The sequence below is a fragment of the Moschus berezovskii genome, chromosome 18, assembly GCF_049115385.1.
Source record: "Moschus berezovskii isolate FMDL1 chromosome 18, NW_MosBer_1.0, whole genome shotgun sequence".
NCBI lineage: Eukaryota > Metazoa > Chordata > Mammalia > Artiodactyla > Moschidae > Moschus > Moschus berezovskii.
Genome location: NC_142477.1, coordinates 74,989,151 through 75,006,698, shown reverse-complemented (window position 1 = coordinate 75,006,698; position 17,548 = coordinate 74,989,151). Strand labels below are relative to the sequence as shown.

At 37.6% G+C, this 17,548-nt stretch overlaps 1 protein-coding gene across 5 annotated transcripts in view; it reads left to right on the top strand.

Annotated features, from left to right (window-relative positions):
• The window catches only part of RANBP17 (RAN binding protein 17), a 372,874-nt gene that overhangs the window by 242,587 nt on the left and 112,739 nt on the right, over positions 1–17,548 (top strand). For 3 of the 5 annotated variants that reach the window (XM_055421801.2, XM_088827771.1, XM_088827773.1), the window contains 2 exons: positions 9,342–9,401; positions 17,471–17,544. In XM_055421801.2, the coding sequence (XP_055277776.2) occupies positions 9,342–9,401; positions 17,471–17,544 (134 nt within the window). The remainder of the gene's footprint in view (positions 1–9,341; positions 9,402–17,470; positions 17,545–17,548) is intronic. The other 2 variants (XM_055421802.2, XM_088827772.1) reach the window with 1 other exon arrangement.

Genomic DNA, 17,548 nt, shown 5'->3' with positions numbered 1-17,548 from the left:
CCATGAACCGCAGGACGCCAGGCCTCCCTGTCCATAACCAATTCCCAGAGTTCACCCAAACTCATGTCCATTGAGGCAGTGATGCCATTAAACCATCTCATCCTCTGTCGTCCCCTTTTTCCTCCTGCCCTCAAATCTTTCTCAGCATCAGGGTCTTTTCAAATGAGTCAGCTCTTTGCATCAGGTGGCCAAAGTATTGGAGTTTCAGCTTCAACATCCTGGTACAAAAAGAGGCTGGAAGTGTCCAACTTTGTATTTTCCACTTTCCTGTTCAAGATTGCATAACAAAACCAAGAAATCTAAGTATCAGTACACTGCAGGTTGTTTAACAAATTGGTGACACTGTGAACGTTCCATCCTTTATAAGATGGTAGCTAGTAAAACAGATGAATTCCTCTACCCCTCTCCATTGGCACCATTAAACACTGACCATTCCTACTCTTGTCAGATAGGTGCCAGATATAAGGCAAGGTTATTTTCCATGCATTGAATAAAATAGCACCTAAGGGAAAGCTTAATTTGGATATTCTATAATAAATGTCTGTGAATACATATTTTTTCCCTAGTGCCTAGGAAGCAGTGTTGTTAAATAGTGAAAACTGTGATTTGTAAACCATTTCACTGTGTAATCTTGAGCAGTCTTCTAAACCCCATCTAAAAGAAATGGAATTCATAATACACCTGTGCTACCTGCTTTGAATTCACAATGTAAATAAAATATTGTCAGTGAGGTATAGGAGGGAGAGAATAGGGCCATAGAGAAATAAAGTTCATATTTTGTCAGATGTTTTTCTTGGTTGCTAATTAAGGGTTTTATCATTTTAAGTCAGCTACAGTGTGGAGAAAGCTCATGATTTCAGCAAATGTGAATACTACTACTAAAAAGAAGCAAAAGATAAATTAGGAATTATACCTAGGTTCAGTTCAATTCAGTTCAGTCACTCAGTCAAGTCCAACTCTTTGCAGCCCCATGGACTGCAACAAGCCAGGCCTCCCTGTCCATCACCACCTCCCGGAGTTAATCAAACTCATGTCCATTGAGTTGGTGATGCCTTCCAACCATCTCATCATCTGTCGACCCCTTCTCCCACCTTCAATCTTTCCCAGCATCACAATCTTTTCCAACGAGTCAGTTCTTTGCATCAGGTGGCCAGAATATTGGAGTTTCAGCTTTAGCATCAGACCTTCCAGTGAGTATTCAGGACTGATTTCATTTAGAATGGACTGGTTGGATCTCCTTGCTGTCCAAGGGACTCTCAAGAGTCTTCTCCAACACCACAGTTCAAAAGCATCAGTTCTTCAGTGCTCAGCTTTCTTTACAGTCCAGCTCTTACATCCATACATGGCTAGTGGAAAAACCATAGCTTTGACTAGACAGACCTTTGTTGGCAAAGTAATGTCTCTGCTTTTTAATATGCTATCTCGGTTGGTCATAACTTTTCTTCCAAGGAGCAAGCGTCTTTTAATTTCATGGGTGCAGTCACACCTGCAGTGATTTTGGAGCCCCCCAAAATAAAGTCTGCCACTGTTTCCACTGTTTCCCCATCTATTTGCCATGAAGTGATCGGACCAGATGCCATGATTTTAGTTTTCTGAATGTTGAGTTTTAAGCCAACTTTTTCACTCTCCTTTTTCACATTCATCAAGAGGCTCTTTAGTTCTTCACTTTCTGCCATAAGGGTGGTGTCATCTGCATATCTGAGGTTATTGATACTTCTCCTGGCATTCTTGACTCCAGCTTGTGCTTCATCCAGCCCAGCATTTCTCATGATGTACTCTGCATATAAGTTAAATAAGCAGGTGACAGTATACAGCCTTGACATACTCTTTGCCCAATTTGGAACCAGTCTATTGTTCCAAGTCCAGTTCTAACTGTTGCTTCCTGACCTGCATACAGGTTTCTCAGGAAGCAGGTAAAGTGGTCTGTTATTCCCATCTAATAGAATTTTCTACAGTTTGTTGTTATCTACACAGTCAAAGGCTTTGGCATAGTCAATAAAGCAGAAGTAGATGTTTTTCTGGAACTCTCTTGCTTTTTCGATGATCCAGTGGATGTTGGCAATTTGATCTCTGGTTCCTCTGCCTTTTCTAAATCCAGTTTGAACATCTGGAACTTCATGGTTCATGTATTGTTGAAGCCTGCCTTGGAGAATTCTGAGCATTGCTTTACTAGCGTGTGAGATGAGTGCAATTGTGCGGTAGTTGATTCTTTGGCATTGCCTTTCTTTGGGATTGGAATGAAAACTGACCTTTTGCAGTCCTGTGGCCACTGCTGAGTTTTCCAAATTTGCTGGCATATTGAGTGCAGCGCGTTCACAGCATCATCTTTCAGGATTTGAAATAGCTCAGCTGGAATTCTATCACCTCCACTAGCTTTGTTCGTAGTGGTGCTTCCTAAGCCCCACTTGACTTCACATTCCAGGATGTCTGGCTCTAGGTGAGTGATCATACCATCATGATTATTTGGGTAGCGAAGATCTATTTTGTATAGTTATTCTGTGGATTCTTGCCACCTCTTCTTAATATCTTCTGCTTCTGTTAGGCCCATACCATTTCTGTCCATACCTATGTCCATACCTAGGCTCTCTCCCTGTAAAGATGATATGATTAGAGAATACTATTATTTATGGTGATAATGATTCCCCTCTAAAAAGCCTATGAAATGATATAAAATTACCTCATTGAACCTTTCAGAAAAGGTATCTCCATGGATTCCTAATTGTTAATCATCATTATCAAGCTAATTTCAAAAGAAAGGGAGAAAAAGTAGATTTGAATGGCAAATGAGTGCTAGAAAATATAGAATTTTACTTCATTTGTATAGTAGAGCATCATCTTAAAGTATATATGAAATGGATCAAAGTTGTTTGTGCTTTGATTTTTGAAACAGTGTTCATCATACATAATTGAAGAAAGTTGAAATTTTGTAGGTATGAAACAAACCAGAAAGAAAAACCACAGCTATGATAGCTATTACAGGAAATGGAGGAAATTAATAATAAAAGACAATACACTACCTCATGAATACATGCCCATCATGAGATTTAGAGGATCAGAGCATTAAGCTAATACCCTGATTAATTTAACAATTTAATCCTGGAATTAGAGTACAGATAGTTCAAAATTCATTTGTACCAACCAGAAAAACAGCTTACTTTCATCAAGTAGGATTTTTAGGCAGTTCTTATAGGTATATGAAAATAATATTCTCTTAAAGATTATTACTTAGCAAGACATGTTTGATGTGAATATTTCTTAAATAACCAAGTTTCTGTACCTTTTTTTAAGAAAATATATTAAGGAACAAACAGATTGGGGGCATTTTTGCGTTATATCCAGTGATCTGATCTTGCTTTTTATAACTTGTCCTGAGTAACTCCTAGGAGCTATGATTTTTAATACTGCATGATCACTAGGTACATAGATTGGGGGGGGAGGGTACTTTAAATAGGTCTCTCTATTCGTAGTCAGTAAGATTTAAGTTAACCTTAATTAGAACACCTTTGAATACCTTTTTGATGCATAAAATAGGGTATCAAAGCATTTTAAAATAAATTTTGGAGGAATTTTAGACAGTATAAATAGCAGAAGAGTAGTTTACTAGAAAGGCTTTTATTTTATATCAAGTCAACATTTGTGGATCACTGTTTTTTCCTATCAGCTATTTGGTAAAAGTCCACAATTTGCCAAAATGGTTAATAGGACACAAATATAGACATTTCATGTGATGTACCATGTAAATGTAAACCTTTGTAGTTACATGTTTTTGTAGCAAGAGAATTGTTTTAAAAGGCACGTAATTTATTAGCTATCGGTAGCTTCTTTATTGCCTTGCCGCGCTGCAGTAATAAATAAAAGAAAGTGAACTGATTTTACAAATGGCACACAAGGTGCACATTTTGTGGGGAAAAAAAGTCTTTTTTTAAAGAATTGGCATTAAATCCTTTTTTTGTGATGACAAAGAGGCTAAGAGTGCAAACTGTATTTTCTGTTTATCGAAAACAGTCTTTTTTTCTCGGGGGCATTTTTTCCTATGATCATCAAGGGATTTCAAAAGCAATAAAGTGTGGAATCATTGTTCGACTTGAACAGTATTAAAACTTAGGTTTTAATTTCAGTGAAGTAATAAGATTTGAACCTGTCTCACATTACAGCACTGTAAGGCATTTAGCAATTGTATTTTAAAAGAGGTTTTTAAGATGCAGCTCACTTGTAAGCTCACTGTCTGTCAGTAATTAATAGTTTTTCTTCAGCATAGGCTGTTGTGATCAAACCAAGAAATATCTGAGTTTTTAGTACTACATTATGATAATTGTGAGTGTTTATTCGTAATTAGTCTAAATGTCTAATAATTTTCAGCTTGTGTCTCTGGCTGCTTAAAAAAAAGAGTGACTTTTAAAGCTACAGTGTGTCTTTGGGCTTTTAAAAAGATGAATGTAGGTATGCATGTGTATTTCAATAAGCTTTACTCTCAGCAAAATTATATGTCAGTTGACTCATTCATTAACCAAGTATTTTATCCTTCAATATCATTTCCTAGTTTTTAGACATTACATCATTTGTGTATGTAGAAACAAGTGTTTTCAGATACAGTATTATATGTACAGCTAGACCCAAACCGACAGTCTGGATTCTTCAGTACTCATCACTAAAACTTACTTTACTTCTTAAAAAAGGTTTTAAAATATGAGCATTTCTATTAGATCATTGTGGCAACATACTTGCTGATGAAAGATTGTAGTTACCATTTTGAATTGCTATTGAAAATAATTGCCTCTACAAAAGGAAACATCTGTATGATAGCACGTGGTTAAAGCTGCCATCAATTTTTAACATTTGAGGGTTGAGCTATGACCTTTTATGATGACTGTGAACAGTAACTGCCTCCATTAGCCATAAGTTTTGTTTCTTTATTTTAGTAGATGGCCTAGGCTGTAAATATTAGAGAATCTAAAATAAATCAACATATTATCCTAAGGATACAAAATGTAAGAGCTATTTGTGGTTGGGAACCTTTGACAGATAGTTTGGATGAAGCAGATGATTGCCTGCCTAGCGTATCTGGTCTGCATTGCTATGCCTGCAGGCAGTTTAGTGCTATGGTTGTATATTGATGTCAGGGTTAGTACTGAGTGGCTAGCAGTGACAGATGTCTATAATTACAGGCAATGCTTCCAGTATTTCTGAAAAGCCAGCCTATGTTGAACAATTATCTTATTTCTGCCTTGCCAAAGAGCATGTTCCAATTGCTAGTATTAGAAATGGTGAATATAGCGCTTCATCTGCTGCCTTGGGACAAATGTGGGAAAAGCACTTGGTTATAAAGCGTAAATGCAAAATATTTTTTTAACATTTTGAATTAGTTCAGTTCAGTGTTTTCCTAATTTTTATCTTCCCATAATGTTTCTGTTGAAGGAATCTGGAAATAACGGAAGCACATTTGGCTACTTATTGGGATTTTGTTTTCCCTTAGGCCTGTGTATCTCCCAAGTGCCAGTATCCCTTGCTTTGCTGAATAGATTTGTTTAAGCAAAGTTGGTTTTGAAACAACTTTCTCCAATGTGAATTACATTTTTTTGACTGACTCCCTTTACAAAATTGGAAATACATTTCTATGGACAATCTCCTGCACCTTCTGATGAGGAGAATTGCAAAAGGGTAGACAGTGCTGAAATGTACAAAAATACCTTAGTGCACTGGTGTCTTTACTGAGAAATTACAATTCTCAGTTTTTGTTTTAATCCTTTTTTTTTAAGCCTTCAACCACTTATTGTCCTCTCCTGTCTCCACATGACCACTTCCTTCCATGCTACCACTTAGCCCACTTTCATGATTCATTAGAAATGTTTTCATGCCTGATGGTCCCAGTTCCCAGCCGTCTATTTTTTCCTGGTTATTTGCATTTCTGAGACACAGACAAGACACTCTAATACCACAGTCTCCAGCAGATACAGCTGCATCCTTACACGATACCCTCCAACCTTTACATTCCTGAGGTTCCTAAAGTTCATGACACTGGGTATTAAAACATTATCCATGCTGTAAGTGATACATTCTGTATTTTCAGGTAACGTAGACTGAGAAATACCTAGGAAATAGCATTTGAGATATGTTTATCTCCAACCTTAATCTAACCTTTATTGGGTTTCTGCTTTCTGCTTAACTCCACTATGTGGCATTATTTATTATATTTTCTCCTTTAGTCTTCTCAGCAAAATTCCCTTTAATAGGTAGGATTATCTTCATTTTACAGAATTTAAAAAAGGTTTCAGAAAGGTTAAAAACTTGTTCAGTGTCAGATCCTGAGTTTTCAGGTAAATCATTATACTCTAAAAGTTTGCTTTCCCATTACCTTTATATGTATTTAGGCATGAGGTGGCGCTAGTGGTAAAGAGCTCGCCTGCCAGTGCAGGAGATGTAAGAGACACAAGTTCGATCCCTGGGTTGGGAAGACCCCCTGGGAGGGCATGGCAACCCACTCCAGTATTCTTGTCTGGAGAATCCCATGGACAGAGGAGCCTGGTGGGCTGCAGTCCATAGGGTTGCAAAGAGTCGGACATGACTGAAGTGACTTAGCATGCACGCACCAGGCGTGATCAGATGTAAGTGTAATGATTGATGAGACCATTATCAGACGTTTCATCCCCATATTTGCTGTTTTACTTCCCAAGGAAAAATCTCATCTCTACAACCACAGATTGTACCTCTAGTTCTGGCCAGCTGTCCATCAGCAATTCAACCCATGGTCTAGTATGAGAGGTCAATATTATATTCATATATGAATGGCAGGCCCTTTCTGTTACTGGGCCTATCACACAAAAACTTTTCTGGTAATTTAAAACTAATGATGATGTTCTGAAACCCCTTGTCTGTGTGCATTTAATTTAACAAAGAAAACTCAGAGAATTGGATGAATTTATTTACCTGCATTGGGAAGACTTTGATAATTTATTGGGCACAGGGATGTAAATCATCACTTAGCCCATTAGATGGGAACTTACCCTGGAGACAGGAAACAGGAACTTGTAATGATTCAAAAAAGGAAGATGAGGGCTTTGAAATCAGAGCCTAAGTTGCACAGATGAACCCTTGGGACAAAACATCACCTGCTGCCACAGAGCATTCTGTTTTCCTCCTGTTCCTTTCTCATCACATTTCCTTTTCCTTCTCTGTAAAGTAGACATTATAGGTAGAAGACACAAGAGGAGAAATTAGGCTGTCTTTCATTGGGACTCTTTTCCCTCTAATCACTCTTCTTTATACACTACTAAAGCTGCTTACGTACTAGTTTAGAACAAATATCTATTTTCCAGCATCTTGTCTAGATAAAGAGCAAATAAAAGGGACTGTCATTTTGGTGTATGGCTCATAACCTTAATGTTAGACTAATATCTGACTGTATCTTATTTAATAGTAGCGACTGTTTACTGACCACCTAGTTTAATGGCTAGTAGCTGATGTTTATTTGGTGCATACTGTGTACTAAAAGTTTTCCAAGTGCTCCTGCCAATGTGCTGCCAGTGCTATATACGATAGAGCATCTGGTGATGACAGTAATAATAGCCACTGCTTTATGGAAATTTTACCATGTGCCCAGACTGCTGTTAAGTGCTTTACATATGTCAAGTACTTTAACCCTCTCAAAAATTCTGTAAATTAGGTCCTACTATATCATCCTTTTTTTATATTTGAGAAAACTGAGGTGTAGAGGGTAAGCAATTTGTTCGAAATCATTCAGTAATTGGTAGACTAAAACTAGTCTTGGCCTTCAGAATCGCTTTTTAACCACTTTATTGGATTGCTTTCTAATTTGTGATATTTCGTTATGATATTCTTTCCATTTATAGATAAAGAAACAGACTCTTAGAGGCTCACTAATTTTACTAGAATCATAGACTTGATTCATTAAATCAAAATAGTTATTGAATGCCTTTTACCTGCCAAGCACTGCGCTAGACTTGCAAGGAGCAAACTCATGCAGAATCCCACATGCATTGCACCAAATATGCATTCTGTGTTTCCTCCTGGTTGAAGTTACCTAAAATATGTACTGGGTTAGCTTGTTCATTTCTGTCTTCTTACTGAGAGAAGAATATTCTTCCTGGGCAGCTGCGTGGTTGGTTGGTTCTTGGTTCACCAGTTAGACTTCTGCATACACTGCAGCTAATTTTCAACATTGAAGTATTCAGTAGGAAGGCTCGGCTGGAAGCAGTATTTAGCCTATTGCTGCAATACTGCCTCTTCAGAGAAACCCTGATATTAGTGTTTGAAGACATCAGAAGTCCATCAGAAGATGAGCTCTGATCTGTTGCATTTAGGGTAAGCTAAAGTTTCACTGGAAAAGACTCTGATGCTGGGAAAGGTTGGGGGCGGGAGGAGAAGGGGACGACAGAGAATGAGATGGCTGGATGGCATCACCGACTCTGTGGACATGAGTTTGAGTGAACTCCAAGAGTTGGTGATGGACAGGGAGGCCTGGCGTGCTGTGATTCATTGGGTCGCGGAGAATCGGACACGACTGAGCGACTGAACTGAACTGAAAGTTTTCACTAACTAGGCTAGTGAGAGAGACAGAAAGTAAAAGATACAAAGGACTATAGGATCAATGTTTTTGAGTAAAGTTTGAGAATGTAATAAAAAGATGAAAATAGCTGATTTGAAAGAGTAATAAAAAATACAGATGGTCATCGCTAGCCTTTTTTATTCTTTGAGCTGTTACTCCTTTCTCTTTGTGTCAGTTGCCCTTCCTAGAGGGATAGAGAGCTGAGTGGAGGAAAGTACAGTTGTTTTGAATGTAGGAAATGGAACATGTTTCAGAGAGGCAATATGGAAGCAGTGTGTGTGTGCAAGAGTTGGATTAAGTGGTGGAAAACTCAGTATGATTTAAATGGCTACTGAAATGAGTTTCATTTATTAAACATGTACTTTTACCCATCAGAAGGTGACTTGGCCTACTTACATCATTAGCCCCATTGCCACACTTGCATAACGAGAGTGCCTCGTGGGAAACAGCAGTACTAAGAGATCCTTAAAAATAGTTCTGTCAGTTATTATTTATAATTTGTTCTTCTTTAGGGCTATCCTTTAATAATTGGTTTCTTGAATTATTTCATAGAAGCAAATCTATTGTAATCCATATAACCACATCCAGGCTTTGAACAGCATTTCACTATGCCTCTGTTCATAGCCTCCAGAATAAAATCAAAGTCCCATGAATATTTTAAGTGACAGCCACAAAGATCCTGAGCCACATTCTCCTTGTGTCTAAAGTTGGGAAGGCCTTCTGCTCTTCCCTTATCCCTGAAATCAGGTGGCAGGTCCCTAAACTCTGTACTTTCTAGGTTGTACGCCTGAGGAGTGATGTGTCCAGAGTTCCAGAGAAGGCTTGGAAAGTAGTGAAGGTGAGTTGAGCTGCTGGTTATTGTGGTGGATCACCAGTCTTTATGCTTATCTCACCACAGCCCTAGATTCTTGTTATTAAAATAGGCACATTCACAGTGATAAGGGGAACATTGTCTTGATTCTTCTTTTTTTTTTTTTTTGCACTGTGTAATCCTACAGTGTGCATGTTTTATAACCAAATGTTCAATAGTCAGCTAATAAGCAATATTAACTGCACGGCCTCTGTTTGGTGTGACTGTATAATGTGAAAGCAGCCTAGGTTTCTTGATTATAACACTTCTGAAGTGGCCAATTCTAACCAGTTATCCATGGAGAGAGGAGCCTGGTCAACTATAGTCCATGGGGTCACAAAGAGTCGGACACAACTAAGCAACTAATACACACTTTCTATTCACACCTGAAAGGAGTGACACTGAAATTAGTTTACACTGAATAGCATCTCTTAAATGAATGGTATCTAGAGCACATGTATCTGTTGTGCCAGAATATGTTTCTGAACACCACCTTTGAGAAGTATAAAGCATTAAACAAAATCATTTACTTCCCAGTTCCCCACCCTCTAACAGACTTTATCTAGCATCAGTTCTTTGCTCCAGAATGTAATCATGTCATCTTATAAATTTGCTATTGCCAAGAATTATAAATCAAATGCCTGAAATGCCCTCCTTTAAACTATGATCTCAAAGCCTTCTACCAAAATTAATCAAGCTTTCTTCTCTTAGCCTTGTGCCATAGGCATGGTTAGCCTCTTACTGTATGAACTTGGAAAGATAATATATTTACCCTAGACTTTACCATGGCTTTAGCCACAGAAGACTAGTTTAACAGAAGCTTGGCCCCAGATCATGGAGTGAGTTGGCAGCCAGCAGGAGCAAAGCTGTGTCAGGACAAATGTACCCTCCCCATCTTCTCTAGTTGGCTTTCAGCTGGTTGCACCACAGGAGTCTTTCTATGGACTGTGTGTCCTGTGACCAATAGCTGGTGCTCTCAACCCAGCTCCCTCTTGGCTAGTGAAGGCCTGTCGGGAGACATTAGGTTCATGCTGGTGGAGATCCTTAGTCAGTGGCTCCCTGAAGGAAAGTGAGGCAAACAGCCAGCTTCTGTTGAACAGGTGGTAGTTAGACCTTAGATCTGGTCATGGGTGGGAAGAAAAGAATCTCTCCAAAATTACCAGTATTACTGGCTTTCACACTGTACCTGTACCCCTCTTTGTAATAAATGATTGTTTAGAAACTAATCCATAATTCTCTCTGGCAGCATCTGGGGCCCTTCCTTAGCTGTCTGGATTTGGGCCCAAGTTAGGAATGGAAACCCCACTGGGGTGCAAGCAAAAGAGGAAGCATGTTCTTAGCCATGCATCAGTGGAGGCCCCTACTGGGAGAGGGGATTATCACAAGGCAGCAGGCAGCCCTGCACCCCAGCCTGCTGAGTTCATGCTTTGTGCTACAGGATGTGGAGTGAAGGAAATGTGAGGCCAAAGTGATCGCTCCAAGTTTTCTTATACAATAGCTTATTCAAGCAGATTGGGAACGCCTCTTAAGAGATTTGTTAGGTACATGTCCCCTTAGCAAGATGGCCACCACAGATGGTAGGTTCAGATATTCTAACTGAAATAAATTCTTGACATTAATTTTTATTTTATTTTTCCATAACCAGCTTTTGTTTATCAGATGTCATTCTGTATTCAAACTGAATGAGGCAAGCAGATTCCTAATCTTTTACTGCTTGGTTTCCAATATAAGTTATGGTTTTAAAATTAACTTTTGGCAAAAGATGGTTTTACCTAATTTTGGTCCTGTATTTTGTGCTGTTGCTTTAAATGATATGGAAAAATTAGCCAAGATTAACGTGGCTCTATTCAGAATCACAAAATGTATGTATTTAATATACAGCAATGATTCTTGTACCATTAATTCTCTTGGTCACAAGTTAATTGTGATGATCATGTTTTATTCTGCTTCAGACATTAACAAGAGAGCTCAATATCTTTAGTTCCAAACTGCTTAGATCCAAGTCATTAAATGCTCTATTAGTTTCCTGTTATACCTTTCCTTTTATTCCCTCCCTTCCCTTTCTGTTTAATGGGTCTCATATAGAGAGTACTGCATTAGCCTCAAGGGCACTTGAAGCCTGAGAAAAAATGTGGAAATTGGTTTCTTACTCATAAGAAGTGAGTTCATACTCAGTTCCAAAATTATTTTCTAAGGAACGTTAATGTTTTTATTATATTGAATCCTCTCCAGTGACAAATTTTGTTTTACCAAATTAGATTCCATTTAAAATCTTGATTTATAAGTCATTTCAGTAGATTAAAACAATACTTTAAAACTTATAATTGTTGAGTTTTTAAAATTTTATGGTATCAATTTTGTATTATTGGATGTGAATTCTTTTATACTGAATTGGTTCAGGAAATAAATCATCTGGTGGCAAAATATTTTGTTGATTTCCACAGCACTACTAATTTCCTACACTGAGCCTGCTTATAAAAGCTCTTTGAGAAGTTATAACATCTTAAACATTTATAGAAGGCCCAAGGGTATTAACTTATTGTAATTTTCTGAAGATTCATTATCCAGAATCTTAATTCATTATAACAACTCTTATGAAAACCTATAGAACCAGTGTTTTCTCTTATTTTCTTATTTGTGCAGAATGAGAGATTCATTGTTCTTTTTAATTTGTTTCATGTGGTGCTTTTGAGTACATTTCATAGAGGGCTGTTATTGAATTTCTGTGACTGTCATTATATATCCATACAACCTTTAGGAACTAATATTCTGGGTTTCCCAGTCCTGTAATCTACTTCAAATTTAAGGATTGACATAATTAGTTTCTTCAAAGTTATAACCAGAATGTTAGAGACAACACTGCAGATACCCAAGACCAAGGATTAGGATTGGAAAAAAAGGCAATTTAAAAAATTATCACAGCGCATGCTTTTGTTCTTTATTAAATTTATAGCTCAAAATCTTATTGCTGTTTGTGTGTGTATTCCCTTGTCTGGTTTTCTTATCTTGTCTGGCTTCTTTTTAAAAAACCAGATTAAGATCATTTCAAGTACCTGCATATGCTCAGGCAATATTTGTCACTTGGTTAGTTTAGAAATTAAAGAACGTATTGGGTCACTGAAGCATTATACATGTATCCAAATGATCGTTTCTGAAGTTTAAAAGAAGCTCTGCAGTAAAATGAACAGAGATAAGAAAACATATTAAGATAGTGTTTTAGGAGCATGCCTTCTTATGTCTGTAATAATGGTAATTTCTTACATTTCTAATGACTTCCTGTATTTCAAGAACCAGAGAAATGGATGACTGGTTAAAATGTGTAATATTCCTAGCTTCTAAGATAATGACTATCTAGAAGTAGAAAGAATTTGGTTTTGTATCATGAAAATTTGAAGCTTTATGCTCTTAACAAATACCATTTCTAACCATGATTAGAATGTTAATTGGGACTTCTCTGGTGGTCCAGTGGTTAATAATCTGCCTTGCAATGCAGAGGACCCAGGTTCAATCCCTGATCTGGGAACTAAGATTACCCATGCTGCGAAGCAGCTAAACCCATGTACTGCAACAGAGATCCCCTGTTGCAACTAAGACCTGAAGCAGCCAGATAAATAAATATGAAAACAAGAGTGTGTTAATTGACTGAACATAAAGATTTCAAAGTTAATACTAATTTTAAGGGTTTTTTGTTTGTTTGTTTTCACCTTTTTTCTGTGTGAAAGTCTTCAAGGTAAGCACTTACCATTCTGCTACTTTTTATGCAATTGCTTTTCTCTTGGAAAGGTAGTAGCTGACAATACTAGCATATACTAGAAAGGGTTTAGAGAAGGAAATGGCCACCCACTCCAGTATTCTTGCCTGGAAAACTCCATGGACAGAGGAGCCTGGTGGGCTACAGTCCATGAGGTTGCACAGAGTCGGACACAACTGAGCACATGTCTACATTAGAAGGGGTCCCTGAAAGGGGTCTGGGAGGGAAGCAGCATTTGTTGGATAGTACTAAATGCCAGGCTCTGTTAGGTACCATCATTTAATCTTCCCCAAAGCCCATAAGGTAGGTCTTATTATCATTCTTGTTTTTCAGATGGGAAACCAAGGTTCAGAGATTTTAACACCTAATTAGTGGCAGAACTCAAATCCAGTTATCTTTGGGACCAAAATGTATGCTTTTCTGTGTTGCTGAGTTTATCAAGACAGTGTTCTAAGTACTTCTGGAGATGTAAAAAGAAATAGACGTTTTCCCTGGCCTCAGGCGGCATGAAGTAATGGAAAATTACTAGTACAGCAAGATGATATTCTGTTATGTGAAAAGTGCCACTAACTGGCCTGCAACAATGGATGCTCTGAGTATCCAGAGGAGAGAGAGCACTTCTTAGTGAATCTCCAAGGAGAGGTTCTTCCTGAAGTATTATTTAAGCATTGAAATTACTTCTTTCTATAGTAAACAACAAGGACCTGCTATATAGCTTAGGGAACCATGTTCAATATCTTGTAATTATCTATAAAAGAATCTGAGAAAGAATATATATATATCTGTGTATAACTGAATCACTTTGCTGTATACCGTAAACTAACGCAGCATTGTAAATCAAGTATACCTCAATGGAAAGATGATAATAATTTTAAAAAACTACATCCTTTTAAATAATGAAATTTTGCAAGTGGTCACCTGAGTGAGTGGAATTTGGAATATGTTATTTTTACAGAAAAAAAAGTTCTTTGTATAAAAACACACCTTTTTTTTTTGTTTTTTCCTTTTGTTAAAATAATATGAATGAAATGGAATCAGCCAAATTGTGCATTTCTGTTATACATTCAGTAGTTATTGAGTAATAGGGATGCAAGATGAAAGAGTATCATCTCTGTCCTCAGGGAGTTTGTAGTCTAATAGAAAAAACCGGCTTCTTTAAAAAGAGAAAGGAAGGCACAGATTGACAGGCAAAAACTAGATTGCAATGTGTGCATCTCTGATTATGTGAAAAATGTAACCAAAGGCATAACGATTTATTCACCTTCATTGTATCCTTCAGAGAAAGGTAGGCAACACAAATGGGCTTCTTAGTCTTTTATTTCTTAGATATTTGCTTATTTTTCACTGTGATCAAATTATCTTAATTGATTTTGAATTAAAAGATTAGGACTCTATGAACTGAAAGTGAGCTTTTTTCCTTTTCTTTCATTCCTATGCCAACTCCTGTATTTTCCCTCAAAATGAGTATGTATTGTGATATAGTTTCTTCTTGCTGTTATAAAAATTATTTTGGGTGAAGTGATAGAAGTTTTAGAAAATGTTGAAAACCCCTAAATACTGTGTTAGAATTTTTTTCAGTAGAAAGCTTTCGATGAATTGTGCTTTACGATAAACAATTTTATAGATATTTGCTCACTGGACAAGTTAGTCCTCACCCCCAAATTATGTGTATGTATGGTATAACTGCATTTCAGATGTTTAAAGACATTTTCATATTATCTTCACGCTCTCTGAATTCATCATAAGGTACCTTGGAAAATGTGAGATGGTCTTTTAACAGAAATGCAGTAATCATACATTGATTTTAAATGACCCTGTCACACGTGAAAACAAATCAGATTGTTGCTCTTAATGAGCTTTTCAATTTACTATTCAGTAGATCAGATAAGTGGATTTAAGAGGTAATGATCCTGTTTAGTACTCAAGCTTGACTGTCAGATCCTAGTAGTGGAGAGAAATCCCTAGGGACAAAAGCGTTGACACAGTTCTAGATGGGATAATGGGAATCAAAGCTAATGGATGATAAAAGGAATGGTGCAAGTTACAAGGATAATTGTGGATTAAAGCACTGCCATGTGTCAATGTTGACTGTTTTTTAGCATCTTATTGGGTCATCTCCGTTGCTTTGAGAGGCTGTTTTGAAAACAGAGCACAATAGACCTGCCTGCTCAGATTCTTTCTTGAGTGCCAGAGACACAACAGAAACCTTCCTTAGAGGAACTATCAATTTAAAAATATTTTTAATATGTTTAAATGTTTAAAATCACATTTTTGTTATTTTTATTATTCAGTGTAGCATGGAGCAAAATCAAATTAATTTGATCTTTGCCATAAAAAATAGCATTTGTAAAATCTTGAAAATGTAAAATTTTATTTTACAAAAATAGAGTGTAGTAGGAGAAATGGACACCAAAACAATTACAGTGTGAAAAGCGCCATGCTAGAGAAATGGACCAGAAATTCTAGGAAGATAAAGGAGAGTGCAACCTGGAAATGGAACGAGGATTCAGAGATGACTTCTGAGTGAGAATCAGAGGAAGAGGAAGAAGAAGGATGATTCAGAAAAAAATAAACGGCTTGTGAACTTATAGCGCTCTGTAATTGCATGACAAGCCTCAGCATTTCATAAGTATTTCATTGTGACTCTAAGTTGAGGGAAACAATAGAAGATGAAGTAAGTTGGGGCCGAGTTGTGAAGGGCCCTGTGTGCCATAATCATATCGATATCAGGTTTTCCAAGGGACCCAATTTATTCCCATTCACGAGAGATTTTAGATCACGTTGAGATAAGAGAAACTTCCCTTTTTACAACCATTCTTCCTTGGGGCCTTCTATGTGCTGAAAGGTTTCTGATGATTGAGGATTTGATGGTAACTAACTTCTGTAGGTTCTTTCTCCCTAGCTCCCTTTCCAGCAAACATCTTTCAAAACAGTGATAGCTTTGCTCTTACAAGACATGAAGGCCTATTCTCATAAGCAAAGTCACAGATAGTATAGTTGAAACGCTCTTTACCGAGGGCGCAGAAGCTGGCAGCAGCTGACAGGAGTGAGCCTCTCCCTCTCCCTTTCTTTCTCTCTCCCCAGCTCCTCCTCTCCACCTTTCTGCCCCCTCTCACCTGCCCCTCCTACCCGCTTTTTCTGCCCTGACTCACTCCCCTGGCCTGAGGAGCTTCTGCTCATAGGACTTAAGTCAAAAGCTTGCAACACAGACTTCTCGTTAAATAATGTTTAAAAGCCAAACATGAGATCTCTGCAACTGGACCACTTTCCTCCCCTGTGTTACCATGTAACTCTGGATGATGTGTGGTATCCTGTGATTTCCATCTCACCTCACAACCAATGACATTATATCAAGGTAGTGTTTACATCCGAAAAACAAAAGGCAGAATAAGTGAAAGCTAAGTTGCCATACCATATGAAACAGGCAGATCAGGAGAAAGTAAGAGAACAGCATCACAGGGGATCAAATCAGAGATGAGAAATCCCATACAGCTGGTGTCTGGCAGAGATAACCTGGAATCACACCAGAGCATCAGGGAGTGTGAAGGTGTCAACCCACCTCTCAGCTTTGCCAGGCTGTTAGGGAATATTCCATTGGCTGCCAGTGGCATTTTCCCACTTGTAGTGGGTTATGTATTTATAAGCTCAAGGTGGCTGGGGTTGGGACTAAAATGTTACACCCCAAACTCTGCAGCCAGCACACCCTAATGGAAAGCTTAGTGGATTCTCAGGCCCCGGTGTATTCAGCAGAGAATCCCTTAGTCTGGGATTTCAGTCTCAGCGTGGAAAGTAAGACCTATCTCTATATTTGGGGGAACTTGTTGAGAGAGATTTGAGGAGAATTTATATAAATTCTTTAGCTTCCTCTTATTTTTGTAATCCTTAGTTTTATAACTGCCTAACACAATCCTGAATTATTTGACAGCTTGCCAAAACCTGGAATAGATGGAAATTTTTTAAATGTTGGAATCTTTTATTGAGGCACTCTACTTTCCAGCCCATCTTTGAGATGAGTTTGTTACCACTTTGAAAGAAAAGAAATAATGTGGTGTGCTGGGACTAAAATTAGTAGGTGAATGTGGGTTTTTGTGGGTGTGTGTGTATTTCAAATAAGGGAAGTGCTTCCTGGAAGAAAAAGAGGAGTTAGAAAAAATTTTTAAAACTTCTTACTCTGTTCTCCCTACTTGTTCCCTGCATCATTGTGGACACAACAGCGTATTAAATCTTTACATTTATTCAGTTTGAATAGTCTGTAGAAAATATACATTAATGATAAAGTTTTTGACAGTTAAATGTTTTCATGCAGGTATATGCCCGTATGTCAGAAGTCTTAGGAATAACAGATGACAACCATGTTCTAGAAACATTCATGACAAAAATGTGA